Here is a 19,197-nt window from a genome sequence, read left to right as displayed (position 1 = left end):
GTCACAAAGGCAAGTACAGTATGTAGTGTCAGTACACTGCTATGCTAACAACAAGCCATGGATTACAAGTGACATCAAGGGCCTTTTGAACCAGAAGAAAAGGGCTTTTAAAAACGGTGATCAGCATGAGCTCAAGCGCGTGCAGAAGGAACTCCGAGTCCAGCTCAGGGCGGCGAAGGAGCAGTACAGGAGAAAGATGGAGCAGAAGTTGCAGAATAACAGCATGAAGGAAGTGTGGGATGGGATGAAGATCATCACTGGCTGCAGCTCGAAGCGGGGTACCACCATTGAGAGAGACGTGAAGAGAGCAAACCAAATGAACAACTTCTTTAACAGGTTTGACCACCCTAACCCACTCTCACTCTCACCTCGGAGTATTGCACCCTCCACACATCCTTCTGCTGATACCAGCATAGGAAAGACATCCCCACGCATAATTACAACAGCGCAAGTGAGCAGAGAGCTGAGGAGACTTCGTGCCAGCAAAGCAGCGGGTCCAGATGGAGTATCGCCACGACTGCTGAAGGTCTGTGCATCGGAGCTGGGGGGCCCTCTACAGCGCATCTTCAACCTGAGCCTGGAACAGGGGAGAGTCCCGAGGCTTTGGAAAACATCTTGTATCACCCCAATCCCAAAGGTATCACGTCCTAGTGAGCTGAATGACTTTCGGCCTGTTGCTCTGACATCACATGTGATGAAGACCATGGAGAGGCTGCTGCTTCACCACCTTAGGCCACAGGTTCAACACGCCCTTGACCCTCTGCAGTTTGCATATCAGGAGAAGGTGGGAGCAGAGGATGCCATCATCTATATGCTACACCGATCCCTCTCTCACTTGGAAAGAGGTAGTGGTGCTGTAAGAATTATGTTTCTAGACTTCTCTAGCGCCTTCAACACAATCCAACCTCTGCTCCTTAGGGACAAGCTGACAGAGATGGGATTAGATTCATACCTAGTGGCATGGATCGTGGACTATCTTAAAGACAGACCTCAGTATGTGCGTCTTGGGAACTGCACGTCTGACATTGTGGTCAGCAACACAGGAGCGCCACAGGGGACTGTACTTTCTCCGGTCCTGTTCAGCCTATATACATCGGACTTCCAATACAACTCGGAGTCCTGCCATGTGCAAAAGTTCGCTGATGACACTGCTATCGTGGGCTGCATCAGGAATGGGCAGGAGGAGGAGTATAGGGACCTAATCAATGACTTTGTTAAATGGTGCGACTCAAACCACCTACACCTGAACACCAGCAAAACCAAAGAGCTGGTGGTGGATTTTAGGAGGCCCAGACCCCTCATAGACCCAGTGATCATCAAAGGTGACTGTGTGCAGATGGTGCAGACCTACAAATATCTGGGAGTTCAGCTGGATGATAAATTAGACTGGACTGCCAATACTGATGCGCTGTGCATGAAAGGACAGAGCCGGTTATACTACCTTAGAAGGCTGGCGTCCTTCAACATCTGCAATAAGATGCTGCAGATGTTCTATCAGACAGTTGTGGCGAGCGCCCTCTTCTACGCAGTGGTGTGCTGGGGAGGCAGCATTAAGAGGAAAGACGCCTCACGTCTGGACAAACTGGTGAGGAAGGCAAGCTCTATTGTTGGCATGGAGCTGGACAGTTTAACATCTGTGGCAGAGCGAAGGGCGCTCAGCAGGCTCCTATCAATTATGGAGAATCCACTGCATCCACTTAATAGTATCATCTCCAGACAGAAGAGCAGCTTCAGCGACAGACTGCTGTCACTGTCCTGCTCCACTGACAGATTGAGGAGATCGTTTCTCCCCCAAACTATGCGACTCTTTAATTCCACCCGGGGGGTAAACGTTTAATATTATTTATTGTATCAGTATGCTGCTGCTGAAGAATGTGAATTTCCCATTGGGATTAATAACGTATCTATCTATCTATCTATCTATCTATCTATCTATCTATCTATCTATCTATCTATCTATCTATCTATCTATCTATCTATCTATCTATCTATCTATCTATCTATCTATCTATCTATCTATCTATCTATCTATCTATCTATCTACACCTTTCTGTGGATAAAAATGAGTTGGTGCCTTTTGTGACTTTCTAAGACACAAATCAAATATTATTAGAAGAAATTCACTATGGAAGTAGAAAAATGGCCAGAAAAAAAAAAAAAAGCTAGTCCACTTAAGCAGCTTGTTTTTGTTAGGTGCAACTGTTTGGCCATTTTATTCATATGTTATCATGTACCTTTCCCACCACCAAATGGCAGTCATTTGTATAATAAACAGTTTTGAAACACTTAAAAATTTGACTTGATTTTATTTTTTTTAAAATTTTATTTATTAATTTTATTGTAATCATTCCATACAAATAGATCAATTTATAACAAAAAAAATTGATTGAAGACAAATCAAGCCCTACCCCTGAGAAGGAGAGCTTAGCCAAAGGAGAATTGCTTAGGGCTTTTTAATAAGGCAACAATAAACAAAAGAAAGGAAAAAATATATATAGGTAAATAAAAAATGGAGAAGGGAATTAAATGCGGTAATAGTTATTTCTCTTATTCTAAAATAATATTGATTAGATCCTGCCAGGTTTTAAAAAAATTCTGTACAGATCCTCTAACTGAGAATTTGATTTTTTCCAATTTCAAATAATATAAAACATAGGTTTCCCACTGACTTATCAGTAGGAGAGTTAGGATTCTTCCAATTTAACAAAATAAGCCTGCGTGCCAAAAGTGTAGTGAATGCAATCACCGTTTGCTTGTCCTTCTCCTCTTCAAGTCCGTCTGGAAGAACACCGAACACAGCTGTTAATGGGTTAGGAGGGATTCTGACCTCAAGGCTGTCTGAAAGGCATTTAAAAATTTTGGTCCAAAATGATGTTAGTTTGGTGCAGGCCCAAAACATGTGACCCAGTGAGGCAGGAGCTTGGTTGCAGCGTCCGCAGGTTGGATCTTGCCCTGGAAACATTTTGGACAGTTTTAAGCGAGACAGATGAGCTCGATATATAATTTTTAGTTGAATAATTCTATGCTTTGCGCATATGGAGCTCAAGTGAATTCTCTGATTTGCTACCTTCCACTCCTTTTCTAATATATTGATTAAGAGATCTTCTTCCCAATGTCCTCTTGGATCTTTGAAAGGTAGGGACTCTAATAAAATTTTATATAATGTGGAAATGGTGTTTAATTCCTCGAAATTGAGCAATATTTTTTCCAGCATGGTGGAGGGTATGAGGTGAGGAAAATCGGACAGTTTCTGTTTAACAAAATTTCTAATTTGAAGATAGTGAAAGAAATGTGTAGCTGGGAGGTTGAATTTGGAACTTAATTGTTCAAAAGATGCAAATATGTTGTCTATATAAAGATCTCTGAGCATTTTAATCCCAAAACTTTTCCAGACATTAAAAACTGGATATGTTTGCAAGGGTTGAAAGAGGTGGTTCTCTTGCAGAGCTGCCACGGACAAAAGATTTTCCATCTTAAAATGCTTTCTAAGTTGGTTCCATATTCTAAGTGAGTTAAGCACAATTGAGTTATTAGTATATTTGCGATAACTTGCATTTATTGGAGCACAGAGCAGGGAGTATAAAGAAGTACTACAGGATTTTACTTCTATTGCAAACCAAGCCTGTGTATGTTCATTTTTTTTGTGTCCAGGTTTTTATGGCTTGTATGTTTGCTGCCCAGTAATAAAACTGAAAATTAGGTAAAGCCATGCAACCTTCTGCCTGAGGTCTTTATAGGGTCGCTCTTCGGATACGTGGGTGTTTTGAGTTCCAAATGAATGAGGTTATTGTTGAATCTAATTGCTTAAAAAATGATTTATTGATATATATTATAATGTTTTGAAATAAAAAAAGAAGTTTAGGAAGGATATTCATCTTAACAACGTTAATTCTTCCGGCTAGAGTGAGATGAAGGGTTAACCATCTACGCAAGTCTTGCTTTTTTTTTTTTTTTTTTTTTTATTTATTAATTTTTATTGTAATCATTCCATACAAATAGATCAATTTATAACCAAACAAAACTGAAGACAAATAAAACCCCACCCCTGAGAAGGAGAGCTAAGCCAAAGGAGAATTGCTTAGGGCTTTTTAATAAGGCAACAATAAATAAAAGAAAGGGAGAAATAAATATATAGGTAAATAAGAGATGGAGAAGGGAATTAAATGCGGTAATAGTTATTTCTCTTATTCTAAAATAATATTGATTAGATCCTGCCAGGTTTTGAAAAAAATTTGTACAGATCCTCTAACTGAGAATTTGATTTTTTCCAATTTCAAATAATATAAAACATCGGTTTCCCACTGACTTATCAGAGGAGAGTTAGGATTCTTCCAATTTAACAGAATAAGTCTGCGTGCCAAAAGTGTAGGGAATGCAATCACTGTTTGCTTGTCCTTCTCCACTTCAAGTCCGTCTGGAAGAACACCGAACACAGCTGTTAATGGGTTAGGAGGAATTGTGATACCAAAGCTGTCTGAAAGGCACTTAAAAATTTTGGTCCAAAATGATGTTAGTTTGGTGCAGGCCCAGAACATGTGACCCAGGGGGTATTATTCATACGTGGATTACTCGTTTAGCCGGATGTAATTGTTGACGATTTGGCCTGATCCTGGATCTGTCGGTTTTTCGAAACTCTTGCTGGAAGTATTGTCATAGCAACACATCCTAATCCTCAAACCTGCTCGGAGCAGGTTTGTTCTATGTAAACAAGGATTAGTTTACACACGTAATCGGTGACGGTGCGTGGAAGTCATCCAGTCATGGCTTCACCGTTCATGAATGAGCGACCAATTGATATTGGTGCGCAAACTATACGAAGAGAATTTCATATAGAGAGGGTTTTGCGCGATTGGCAAGATCCTTTATTTCTCCTGGAGGTAATTCTTTTCGAAAGATACCGCTTTAGCCGAGGGGGAATATTGTACCTCAAAGATTTATTAGCACCTTATATTCGAAGTCAAACTCGGAGAAGTCGGGCTCTCACAACCACACAGACAGTATGCATTGCTTTGAGGTTTATTACAAGCGGCACTTTTTTATATACTGTAGGTGATGCGGAAAATCTAACTAAAAGTGCAGTTTGCCAGGCAATTCGTAAAGTCTGTTTGGCTCTGAATTATTTCCTTCGGGTTTTCATACTGTTTCCTGGGCACCTGCGTGTGCAGACAATAAAAGAGGTGTTTCATGCCATTGCAGGTAGGTAATACACAAGTAAAAACACCCACAGTTCCATGAAGAATCTCAATCAGCCTAACATTCTCATTACCAGGACTTCCAAATGTGATTGGGGCACATGGGACTGATCACAGTGGAATTTGATCAAACATTATTTGGAAAATGTACCTCTCCTCCTGATGAATAATCAGACACAGTGTCTTCATCAAATATTTGACCTTCGTCAATATCTCGTTGGTCAGACACAGGTTCAAGGGATATGATATTCCCTGCAACTGACCCAACAAAAAAGAGAGCTATATGGAATATACCTATGGCAAACATGGAGGACAAATATATGCAATGACCATCCTTTACCTGAAATGAAGTGACCACTGCATCCTGCCACTGGTTCTAAGGAGGAGCTTCCCCCTGAAATGCCCTCAGAAACAGGGCGATGGGCATTTTGCTGGAGAGCCAACTCTTCTGCAGGGGTTAGGTGTGGACCGCGTGGACCTCCACCTGTTTTTCGCTTGTCTGCCTTCTTATTAGCTTTAAAATTAATGTTTTTTTATATTATATATGATTATTTATGTCAACAATCCTTTAAATAGTTATATACCAATATTTACTAGTTTGAAGTATATTCTTGTACTTCACTTTAACCTGTTTCCATGTTCTCCTTGTGCTCATGTTTGATCTGGAATTATGACATATTAAATAATAATTAATCTGAAACATAGAAATGAAACGCTGCTTTCAGTAAGTACAATGCACACTACTTAGCGTTTAATTTGTCGGCCACTTTTTGCCAGCCGTCTTTTCTGGTGTGGGCTGCTTTTGCAGTGTTACCCCTTGTGCATATTAAATCTTGAAATTCTTCATGTCCTTCGAATAAAAGGTCTTGCACCGTATGTGTGAAAAAAAAATGCGCTCGTTCTTTCGTCATTTTGTTACAGCCTATCAAAGACTTGCTGATCATGTTTTCTAGACACAATATATATGGGCTTTTCACTCAGCACGGGCGCGCACATTCATCTCGTATGATTAGATCCAGCTAGAGTAATCTAATACACGGCTGTGTTTGAAAAACCGGCTTATCTGGATGAGTTTTTCCGGCATTAACTTATCCAAGATGAGGCACCTGATCTTGGATGATTTAAGCGACGTACGAAAAATACCCCCCAGTGAGGCAGGAGCTAGGTTGCAGCGTTCGCAGGTTGGATCTTGCCCTGAAAACATTTTGGACAGTTTTAAGCGAGACAGATGGGGTCGATATATAATGTTTAGTTGAATAATTCTATGCTTTGCGCATATGGAGCTTGAGTGAATTCTCTGCTTTGCTACCTTCCACTCCTTTTCTGATATATTGATTAAGAGATCTTCTTCCCAATGTCCTCTTGGATCTTTGAAAGGTAGGGACTCCAATAGGATTTTATATAATGTGGAAATGGTGTTTAATTCCTCGAAATTGAGCAGTATTTTTTCCAGCATGGTGGAGGGTACGAGGTGAGGAAAATCGGACAGTTTCTGTTTAACAAAATTTCTAATATGAAGATAGTGAAAGAAATGTGTAGCTGGGAGGTTGAATTTGGAACTTAATTGTTCAAAAGATGCAAATATGTTGTCTATATAAAGATCTCTGAGCATTTTAATCCCAAAACTTTTCCAGGTATTAAAAACTGGATATGTTTGCGAGGGTTGAAAGAGGTGGTTCTCTTGCAGAGGTGTCACAGATAAAAGATTTTCCATCATAAAATGCTCTCTAAGTTGGTTCCATATTCTGAGTGAGTAAAGCACAATTGGGTTATTAGTATATTTGCGATAACTTACATTTATTGGAGAGCAGAGCAGGGAGTATAAAGAAGTACTACAGGATTTTACTTTTATTGCGGACCAAGCCTGTGTATGTTCATTTATTTGTGTCCAGGTTTTTATGGCTTGTATGTTTGCTGCCCAGTAATAAAACTGAAAATTAGGTAAAGCCATGCCACCTTCTGCCTGAGGTCGTTGTAGGGTCGCTCTTTGGATACGTGGGTGTTTTGAGTTCCAAATGAATGAAGTTATTGTTGAATCTAACTGTTTAAAAAACGATTTATTGATATATATTGGAATGTTGTGAAATAAAAAAGAAGTGTAGGAAGGATATTCATCTTAACAATGTTAATTCTTCCGGCTAGAGTGAGATGAAGGGTTGACCATCTATGTAAGTCTTGCTTAATTTTTTCCATACAGACGGCAAAATTTTGTTGATAAAGAGCATTATGTTTACTTGTGATATTTACCCCTAGGTATTTAAACTCATCTGCTATGGTAAAAGGTAGGGTGTCCACTCTAATATTATATGCTTGTGAATTCACTGGAAAGAGTATACTTTTATTAAGATTAATTTTAAGACCAGATATCTTTTGAAATTCTGTTAGTGCTGTTAAAACTGCAGGGACAGTGTTTTCTGGGTCTGATATATATAAAACCATATCATCTGCATATAGAGAAATTTTCTGTTCCAGTCCTTATCTGACAATCCCCTGGCGATCTGCCGATTGCAAACAGCAGTGGCGACAAGGGACATCCTTGTCTGGTACCACGTTCTAGCTTAAAGTAGTCTGAGCAAATGTTATTAATACAAACTGAGGCTTCTGGATTGGTATACAGTAGTTTGATCCATGCACAAATATTCAGGCCAAACCCAAATTTCTCCAATGCAGTGAAAAGGTAGTTCCATTCAGTCATATCAAATGCTTTTTCTGCGTCTAATGATAGTAATATCTCTGGGGTGTTTGATTTTGCTGGTGAATATATAACATTAAACAAGTGTCGGAGATTGGAAGATAGGTGTCGGCCTTTAACAAATCCAGTTTGATCCTGTTATATTACCGAGGGCAGCACTTTCTCCATCCTTCTAGCTAGAATTTTTGAGAGTATCTTAACTTCATTATTCAGGAGTGAAATTGGTCTGTATGATGCACATTGTAACAAGTCCTTATTTTGTTTAGGAAAGACGGTGATTAATCCTTGACGAAATGTTTGAGGCAGTATTTGGTTGTCTCTAGCTTCTGTAAATGTTGCCAATAAGAGGGGAGCTAGCTGAGTGGAGAATTTCTTATAAAAAAGCATACAGTTATTCATCTTAAAATTATATATCGAGAGCATCTCTCTCGTTTGAAATTGTCCAAAAATGTTTCCAGGGCAAGATCCAACCTATGAACGTTGCAATCAAGTTCCTGCCTCACAGGGCCATATGTTTTGGGCACGCACCAAATTAACATCATTTTGGACCAACATTTTTAAATGCCTCTCAGACAGCCTGGGCATTACAATCCCTCCTAATCCACTAACAGCTGTGTTTGGTGTACTTCCAGATGGGCGTAAAGTGGAGAAAACAAACTGTAATTGCCTTTACAACACTATTGGCACTTAGACTTATCTTGCTCAACTGAAAGAATCCTAACTAGCCTCTTTTAAATCAGTGGATAACTGATTTTATATATTATCTAAAGTTGGAAAAAATCTAATTCTCACTTAGAGGATCTGTATTTTTTCAAAACCTGGCAGAATCTGATAAATAACATTTTAAAATAAGCATTTACATTGAGGAAGTGGATTCTCTCCCCTCTTTATCTATTGTATCTATTTTTATTTATTTACATAGTTTTACTATTATTAAAGTGCTACTCTGCTCACATAGCTCTCTTTCTAAGGATGGTGGTTGATTTGTTTCAAACCAGCTTTGTTAACTTGACTTGCATGTATGGAATGTTTTCTGATTTTAATAAAATAAAATATAAAGATAAAAATAAATAAATAAATAACCTTACTTACTTCCTCATCCTGGTTTATTCTTGTGATAGTAGTGTCCTGTTCCACCTACAGAGAGAACTTGAAATTATTTTAAATGAATGATCGACTTTTCTTTCTGCAGAGGCTAAAGAAAGCATTCCTGTCTCCTTGGATTCTGTTGAATTTTTACCGCTGCACTGTTGAGAGCATATTGACTAACTGCATTATGGTGTGGTATGTCAACTGCTCTGTAGCTGACAGGAAGGCTTTGCAACTGGTGGTGAAAACTGCCCAGTACATCATCTGTATCCCACTAACTACTATCACTGACCTGCAGCACACACAATGTCTGCTATGGGCTCACAGCACCATCAAGGATGCCTCTCACCCCAGCCATGAACTGTTTACCCTCCTTTATAAGAGAGGTGGTATTGGTCCTGCACCAACATGCACAGGAATAGTTTTTTCATAACACCATCACCAATCTGAACTCTCAACCCTTACCATGTAATAGCTGAAGTTGCTAAGTATCAATAATTTCTGACTGCACTCTATGTATATTTTCATCTATTTACATGCATCTATTCTGTACAAAACTATTTTATATATCAGTATTTCTTCATATCATATATCTGTACAAATTGATTAGTATTCATATCGATATTAATATTTTCTTCCTTGTAAAAAACACCACCCACAAATTCAAATATTATACAAATATAGATTCTCATCTGTATGCTGCCTTATTGTACCTTGTTGACTATTGCTCTTTAATGTACTATTTGCACCACCTGCATATTGCACCTAACTCTGCTATTTGACTTTCTGGTTAAATTCAAACTGCATTTTGTTGTATTTGTACAATGGCAATAACGTTGAATCTATCTAAATAAAATTCCTTGTCTAGCTAGATTATGTATAATTACTGGATTTAAACTATTATATCCCTCAAACCTGTTCTTACTCTAGATCCAAATGTGAATTTATGCAGAATGAATTTATCACTGTTTGATGACACCACCTATTTATATAAAAAGTAGTGTTTTGCAAGATTAGCTCAGTTGTGAACCCAGCTGTTTGGTATTTGTAATTTACATAATCTTTAAAAAGGACACAAAGAATAGTTTCATCCTATGTCAACTAATGAAGACCTGGTAAGAAACATTAGGAAATATTTATCATTATCAAACAAAAATAAAACAAATACAGAAGCAATACCAACTTGAACACAAGTGCATTTTATTTTTCCTCTGGTTTACTATTGCATATTTTTAGCATTATTCTCAATTGTTTTGGGGTTTTATGAGGAATGTTAGTTTTGTTATGAAATAGTTCACAAACTTTCATATCTTATTGCACTGCCAATTTTTTAAATGAGTGCTGACATTTTGGAAAGCATTTCTGTGCATCATTGATAGCTTCTCATCAAATCAAATTTTATTTGTCAAATACAATTATACACAGTACACTATGTAAAGCTTAGCTACTCAACTCTTAAACTGTGCATTACAAAATACAAAAGACAATAAATACTAAATACCCAATACTATAAAACAACATGGACAATGAAGGCATTATATTATTATATTTTTAAAAATGTAAAGTAAACAAATTATCAATAGTAATTCATATAGCTCTAGACACTGTTCTCATTTAGGATGCTGATGGACTGTGGAAAAGACTCATTCGCAATCTATCTGAACTGGTTTTCAGGTGGCAGTAGCATTTCCACGATCGCAGGACAGAGAAGAGGCTGGATGGCTGGTATCATAGATAATTTAGATAGTTTTCTTTGCCCTAGTCTGACATTGCTTGGCATAGATGTCCTGGAAGTTGAAACGTGCATACCCATTAATGTGTTCATCTGACTGCACCTCTTTCTGCACATCCTTGCAGTCCTGTTGTTAATAGGTGTTAATATATCCTGTCAGGATACTTTCAATGCTGGATTTACCATATATTTCAGGAAACAGTCACCTGCTCACCTATCACTTCCTATAAATGGCTCAGATGGTGGGATGACAGAGTCATTTAAGTTTCTAGGCACTGTGCTGTCACAAAACCTTAAGTGGGACAATAACATCACATGTATTAATTTCAAAGATGCACATCAACAAAATGTTCTTTTTGCATCAACTGAAGAACTTAAGTTAGTCTCAAGCAATATTGGTCCAATTCTACAGTATACAGCCATCATCTAGTCCAGGGGTCCCCAACCACCGGTCCGCGACCCACTACCGGGCCGCAGCCGTCTGACAGCCGGGCCGCGAGAGAACTGCCGGCAACGGAGACTCACTCAGACTTTTCAGAACGCTTGGCGGGCGGGGCCTTGCAGCGGTGCAGAGAGAGGAGAGAGACCGAGGTGAGAGAGTATTACAACAAAGTATTGTTACGGTCCCGACAGTTTCCCCATATGACACGAGTCTATAGAAATCGCGTTACTACGAAGTACATTCAGCAGATGCTTTCATTACAACGAAGTGACCTTGAAATGCCTGAATGAATCATTCACAGAGCAGTTAGATCTGTGGTCGCAGCTCAGATGTGCACGTTTGCACAACGATCTCCAAACAGAAACATTGTAAAAAAAAATTCTTTCTTCGAACTTTCCTCGTACTGTTTTTTTTTTTTTTTTGCTGTTTTTGTTTTCTGTGGTTTTCAGTGATGCCTTTTGCTTATTGCTTGTCAACATTTTAAAAACATCCATTGGAATTTAACTCATTGTCACCCTCCTATAGAAACGGCAGACAAGAAAAAAACGATAACAGTGGTAATGTTTGTGATGTGCAATCTGTTGGAATGGCAAATGCAAAGCATATGTCTTTGTTATATGCAAAAAAGAAGAAAAATCTCAGGTTGCAAACGTATGCAAACTGCTTAATAACTTAATAATAAAAGAAATGTTATGTAAATTGTGTATAAAATTGCCCCCCCCACACCCACCCCCCCCCCCCCGACCGGTCCGTGGAAAAATTTGCATCTAATAAAGTGGTCCTTGCTGTCAAAAAGGTTGGGGACCACTGGTCTAGTCTATTCTGACTTCTTCTATAATTGCCTGATTTGCTGATGCCTCTATTCAGGCTAAGGCCAATCTGCCACACACCATCAGAGCCTGTTAAAAGATCAAAGGCTGTAACATACCTCACATATAAGTCCTACATGAGTCCAGGGTAAGGAAGTGGGCTGCAAAGAACATTGGTAATCTGACTCACCCAGGACAACACCTGTTCCAAAGACTTCCATCCAGAAAATGTCTTCATGCAATGAAAACTAAAATGACACTTCACTGAAACAGTTTTTTTCCATTTGCAGTTATTCTGACTAATTGGGTCTCAGCTTCTACTCAGTCTTTACTGTATGCATACCTGCACTCTAAACTTCCTGTACATTTTAATCCTACTATCTCTTTATTTTTTGTATTGCACTTGTATGCTGCATCATATTTTATCACTTTATTTTTCATATTCATACTTTCATATTTTGTGCTATTATTGTATGTTGGACAAATAGTATCAAGACACATTAATTTACCTAGCTAATAAAGTTACTTCTGATTCTTATTATAGAAATTCTTTAGTATCTAGGAGGACAGCCTAAAAAATCTGAGGCATTTGAGATGATACAGACATTGTGCCTTTTTCATCAAGGTGTCAATGTGCTTGGACCATGTCGTGTCCTCTGTAATGTGGACACTGAGGTATCTAAAACTATAAACCATCTCCCCCTGCATTTTGATAATTCTGAGGGGCTTGTAGTGCCTCTGCTGTTTTCTCAAAGTTCACAATCAGCTCCTTTGTCTTGCTGATACAAGAAGACTTTTGTCCTGACATCAGTTTGACAAACTCTCCACTTAATCCAGGTAAGCTTGCTCATTGTTGTTAGAGATAAGGCCCACCAGAGCTCTGTCATCAGCAAACTTGGTAATAATGTAGAGTCATATACAGCCATGCAATCATATGTTTAGAGGAAGTACAGCAGAGGGCTCAGAACACAGCCCTGTAGAGTTCCTGTGTTGAGTATGAGTTTGAACAACTTGGGGTCTGAATGTCAAGAAGTTAAGAACTATGTGCACAGTGAAGTTTTCAGATGCAGGCCACTGAGCTTGGAATTGAGCTTAGAGAGTTTTATTGAATTAAATGCTGAAGTATAGTCTATAAATAGAATTCCCTCTCCTGTTGTTCCAGGCGGACCAGTACTGTATGTAGGATCTACTGGAGCAATATGTGAAACGTAATTGATCTAGTTCTTTAAGCAATGAAGAACATATGTGATTCTTGACTAACTGCTCAATCACTTCATTGCAATAGGTATTAATTCAATATTGGTTGTCATTCAGGCAGGTTGGGTGAGGTTTCTCTGGTATAGGAAAAGGACCCTTTGAAGCACATTGGTATGACAGAGATATTAAATATTACCATGAGCACTGGTGCAAGTTGATAGGCACCGATTTTAATAACACATACTGGAATGCCATCTGAACCTGCTGACTTCCTGATATTCACTTTCCTGAAAGCTTTTCTTACATTGTGCTTCTACAAAATGAGTCCTGTTTCCTCACTGGGCAGAGCTACAGTCACAGATGTGTTGGACTGCTGTCTCTCGTTGGTCACTGTGCTGGGGGTAGTTGATTTATAGTTTGTCATTATCTGTAAACCTTGCCACATGTGCCTGGTATTGGACAGCTTGAATTGTGCTTTCACTTCTTCTCCATAACATCATTTAGCATTTTTCAAAACTTGCCTTAAATAGTGCAATGTGGCTTTGTAATCGTTCATGTTTCCATATACAAGTCCTGAGTTGCACTCAAAAATGTGTGTGTTTAGTCTACTCTGAAAGATTTTGTTAATCCATGGTTTCTGATTCGAGAAAGTCCTCATGATTTAGGTAAAATATCATCCACAAGTTTTCCAATAAATCCTAACACTGTCTCTGTAAACACTGATGTCATTATCAGAGCTGTGCCTGAACACATTCCAGTCATCAACACTCAGCACATACTGGACAGCAGCCTCTGATTAGTCTGTCCAACCTCACATATTACTGGAGCTTTCGTTTTTAGCTTCTGTTTGTATCTGGATATAAAGAAGATGTCTGGATTTGCCTAAAACAGGAAGCAACTGGAAGTTATAACAGGTCATGTCACCTTAGCTCTGGTATAAAGTGCGGCACTGTACACTTCCAGGCTGTCCAAAATTCTGTAGATCTGTATTTCTAACAAAATAACAATTAGGCATGAGTACAAATATTGATTTTCCAATTAATCATTATTTTTCATTTAAACGATTCAATATTGATTTTTAAAGTCTCAAGATCAGTCTTGTAAAATCTCTGTCAAATTCAATTAATATATGTAGATATTTGCTTATGTTTGTTTTTGGCATCCGATCCAGTGAATGCTGCTAATGCACCTATTAAGGCTTTCTACAGAAAAAGTAATTTACTCTCATCAGTGCCTTCAATACTTAAATCAGATGTATGAACTTAATACAGATTCAAATGGTGCATCAGTAAAGAACAACTGGATAAAATAAGAAATATGTAAGCTTTGCATCTCTGAAGTTAATCACTGTGGTAATACAACAAATTTGAGAAATCTTTATCCCTATGTCACCCACAAACATAATCTCAATTGACATCCAAATGAGTTGGGCCTAAACAATGTACACTGGAGATGGCGGATAGCTGCCATTCAATTAACCTCTTTCCCAAAAAAATAACAATCTATAGCAGTTTTTATTTGTGAAGATATGAGACCCTATGCCGTTGTTGAAAATGAGGGCGTTTGACAAACGATGCAGGTTTTTGAACTGCTGTATGTTATACCAAACAGAATGCAAATGAATTAAATTATTATATTTAGGATTTATGGAGATCTTAAGCAAAGCATCGCCACATCTCTCAAGTCAACGGAGAGAGTAGTGCTAACTTGTGACAGGATGAACATGTGGGGCAGCACATTCCTATGTGACAATCAGATGTCACTGAATTAAAAGTGATTAGACACCTGTGGTAAATGTGTTGCAGACAAGCGTGATACATGCCAGTCACACTGGGACCTACCTCACTGTTTATATGCAGAGCTTCTGAGATGACTAGATGTTATTCCAAAAACTTTTCCAGCTTTTCCAATGTGTTATTCCATAACATGACCGCATCGATCACAAGTTCCTGTGTTGGCAAGTCCAAAAAAAAGTTGCTTCTCTTTAAACACATGGCTAGCTGTACTGCTATGCCGGAAAATGTTTGCAACGTGCCTCACCTGGCAAAGCAAGCAATCAATTGTTGGAATGCTCATAGCAGCCTGAATATGAGCATGTGTACTAAGCAGCCAACGTGAAGTAAGTCCATAACCTGTACCCCAAAGATCATATTAGTGGAGTTGTCAGTCACAGTGGTCAATTCATTGTCTTTTTTCTTCCATTCATCCAAAGCCACTGTCAAAAAGCATCAGCTTTAAATCCTCATTTTAAAATGCTTCCTTCTCATCTGAGGAAGAACTGAGGACACATTTTTGAGACTTGTTAACGTGACTGCTACAAGTGAGCAACTGAAGATATGTGTAACGTGTAGAATTATAGAAAGACACAAGTGTGTCTTTAATTTCAACTAATTCAGGCTTATTTTAAATGTCCAATAGGGGAATAAATTTGACAAACAGTTCAGGTGAACGTGTCTGTATGGCAATTCATAACACATGAAACAGGTTATTGAATAATATTTATTATTTAAGAAGAAATATTTAATCATTTTATAATAATATTATTCGCAAGATGATACTGATGTTTTATAAAGTAGACGACATTACATTGTATTAAAATAAGGAGCACCCCATAATTTGTGTAGACTCTGAAGTGGCAATGCATATGTCAGTTAAATTATGGTGAATTTTGAGTGAATGCCATGCTGTGAAAAAAATGTTTATTTTTTTTAACTTTTTTAAAAAGAGCAATGATACTTTGTTCCACATCTTCCAAATACTGATATTAACTGATCATTACTAATCAATGTTTATTTATTTGTTATGAATTCACCATGTAGACATCCTTCAAATTAAGTATTACTGAAATTAAATTTGTCACATTATAATAATGTTCTATGCATGTTCTCTAAGTAATCTCTGAAAAAGCCAGCATTTCAAATATATCAGTGCACGCTAATTCAGTCAAGTTAGAATTAATATCAAATTAAATCTGGGCATTGTGAATTGAAATCGAATCAAATTGGGACCTCAGTGCCAGTACCCAGCCCTACTGACAATTTCCCTCAATGCCAACATTTATTCATAATTTTACATTATGACTAAGATGTGTTACCTTGTCTTCAAGGATGCAGGTAACTGGTTCATGTCCAACAGTACTTTCTTGCTTGCGTTTTTTCTGTAAAAGAAAAGTGAGGATTTATTTTAGAGTCTGTACTGTGGGAATCTGTTCTCTCAGACCACATATAGAGGCTTTAATACTGAAAAAACAACTGCCTTCTAGAAAAGCAGATAGGAAATTATCCTATAAATATAAACTAAATTTATACCACAGGTAACAACGTTATCCATATATGGTTGGTCTACAGTTACTGCTGTATTTCACATTGGCTTAGCTTTGACTTAAATGGGTGTATATTTTAGAATGACTGGGATAACCTTTTCTCTTTATGACCACTAATTATTTTTTTTGCTGTAAAGGTTTCAGGGTTATATAAGTATCATTGAAAACATTGCTATAAAGTCACTTCATGGTGTGATTGTACACTTTGTGCCTTTATTATAAAATATTTTTAAAAATTATTCTCATACCCCCCTAGAACACTGTGTGCAAAATGAGCACAGCCTGTGAGTATCTGCTGATCTACAATGGGTAAAAGTAAGAAGACGACCACAGTCTTGTGTGAGCAAGAAGACAGCAACAACTTTACAGGAAATGCTAGTTTGGCCTTCAATAAAAAAATATTTTGACAGGTCCACAGGAATACAATTGATCCCTACATTTTCACCGCAGGAGTGTATGTATTATTATGAACTAGCCAACCCGCGGCGTACCATATGCCGCATAATCAGGCCAGTTTTTTAATGATTTTTAAGCACAGGGAGAAAATTAACATTTGAAAAAACGGTAATGTAATAAATCAGCAAGAAAAGCAACATTGTAACAATGCACGGAACAAACCAACACACAATCGTCCGTGATTGAAAACTGGCGGACCGACATCGCGCCTTCTACTCCCAGACGGAGGGATAGGGGTGGACGGCGCTCAGGCGCGGAGAAAGGAACGGGAGGAGAGGAGAAGGACGCCCATTCCGCTCTCTCCGTCATGCTAGTGTGCTGATGTTTTGTTCAGTATGCACTGCCTGGTCATGTGCCCACCTCCAACTCGTCACTTGAGTCGTTGTCGTTTTTCTACAGTCCAGATACACCTGTGACTCACGTAAACTTTTCATTGCTCTGTGCGGTTTTGGCTGCTTTTCTATATATAATCCACCAAGACACCCGACTACGGTAGTAGCGAGGTGGGAGGGGGGTGTGTACAAAGGGTAGGGACGTAATCAGTGGGAGCGTATGAGTCGCACTTAGAGGGAATTGCACGGTTTGCAGCCCGAATGGGGTTCAACGGCTTACCCACGCCTCTCTGCGTCGGGTAGACACACGGTCAATCTCATGCGTAATTATTTATTGAATGGTAAACACTTCTGGAAAGACACGGTTGTCTAAGACGGGTTGGTGTGAGAATACAACAGTAAGTGAATGAAAAGATGGAACTCTGAAGAGAGGAAAATACAACACAATAGTGAACCCGCGGCATAACAAACGCCGCATAATTATTTATTGATGGTTGAACACTTCTGGAAAGACACAGTTGTCTAAAAAGGGAGGGTTTGAGGATACAACAGAAAGTGAATTGAAAGATGGAACTCTGGAGAGAGCAACATTATTGTCCGTGAGTGAAGACTGGTTTTGGCAGATACAGGCATATCTTTTTGAAAGTTAGTCCTTGTGCCTTATTAATTGTCATCGCAAATGCCAATCGAACAGGAAATTGTCTTCGGGTAAAAGTAAAAGGCAAATTTGAATCTGACGGGGTCAGGCATATCCGGGGAATAAGGACAGTTTGTGAGGTTGCAGATGTGATAGTTTTACACTCCAGTACATTACGGTGAATGGTGGTAACAGACAGTCTAGTGCCATTACAAAGACCTTTTGCAGGCAGGAGGTTTCTGAGAAGCATGATGACGGATCCATTTTTAATTTTGAGTTTATGTGGAGGCATGCTAGTAGGAGTAAGACTATTAAGAAATTCCTCGGGGAATAAAAGTTGATCTGCAGGATCATCTGTGACGATGGAGTCCACGCTCGTGAAAGTCACCTCATTGTTAGGGATAAGTTTTAGCACTTCTTCATTAAGGTACAGCGAGTCTTCGTTGGTGACGCTTAATATAGCTAGCGTGCTGAGTTGTTCCAGAGTGACAGTTGAGAAGTCGATGTCGCCATACAGTTGTTGAATGGGATCAGAAATTAAAGGAAAACAATGTGAAGGTAATGTCACAGGTGTTCCGTTTATTCCATTACCAACATCAAGGAGCCATTGTGCGAAATGTTGTTCTTCAGGAAGAGCTCTCATATTTGTTGTCAGTGTAAGAACATGCATGTGACGTCACAAAGGGTGCTTGTTAATGCAACTGGCGACAGTAAGCGCGCGGGAGGCATGCATAATGACGGGGAGAATTTGTCGGAAATCTCCACCCAATAGTATTGTTTTGCCTCCAAAAGGCTGCGTGTCACCCGTGAGGTCACGTAATAACCTGTCAACTGCCTGGAATGCGTATGTGTGTGTCATTGGCGCCTCGTCCCATATAATAACTTTGGATTGTAGAAGATGTTGAGCATGTGGTGAGGAAGGTTTGATGTTGCATGTGGAAGTACTAGTGAGCTTCAACGATATTTTAAAAACAGAATGGGCAGTTCGTCCTCCTGGTAATAATGTTGCAGCTATTCCTGTAGATGCTACAGTTGTAGCAATGTCTCCCCTGGCTCTGATGGTATGAATCAGGGTTTTGTACACAAAGGTTTTTTATGTTCCTGCAGGACCATCGAAGAAGAAGCATCGGGGATGGGAATTGTTATATGCAGCGTGTAAAACAGTATCAACAGCGTGTTTCTGTTCTGTGTTGAGTTTGTCGTAGTGTTCTATAGCGTGTATTTCCATGAAATACTTTTGAAGCGGTAGCCATGGAGGGCAAAAGAATAGTCAACGTGGCTCACAGCTGGATTTGGA

The 19,197-nt window shown here is 38.8% G+C and overlaps 1 protein-coding gene across 1 annotated transcript in view; it reads right to left on the bottom strand.

The window, feature by feature from the left end:
• The window catches only part of arhgef3l (Rho guanine nucleotide exchange factor (GEF) 3, like), a gene marked incomplete at its 5' end in the record, with an annotated part of 159,939 nt that extends 143,620 nt beyond the window's left edge, over window positions 1-16,319 (bottom strand). The window contains 2 exons of the mRNA XM_028813652.2: window positions 8,977-9,021; window positions 16,248-16,319. Of these exons, the coding sequence (XP_028669485.2) occupies window positions 8,977-9,021; window positions 16,248-16,319 (117 nt within the window). The remainder of the gene's footprint in view (window positions 1-8,976; window positions 9,022-16,247) is intronic.
• Window positions 16,320-19,197: the final 2,878 nt, after the last annotated feature.

This window comes from Erpetoichthys calabaricus, chromosome 11 (genome assembly GCF_900747795.2).
Source record: "Erpetoichthys calabaricus chromosome 11, fErpCal1.3, whole genome shotgun sequence".
In the NCBI taxonomy this organism is placed as follows: Eukaryota; Metazoa; Chordata; class Cladistia; order Polypteriformes; family Polypteridae; genus Erpetoichthys; species Erpetoichthys calabaricus.
Note: the sequence above shows the minus strand (reverse complement) of the source record. Positions and strands in the feature narration are given on the sequence as shown.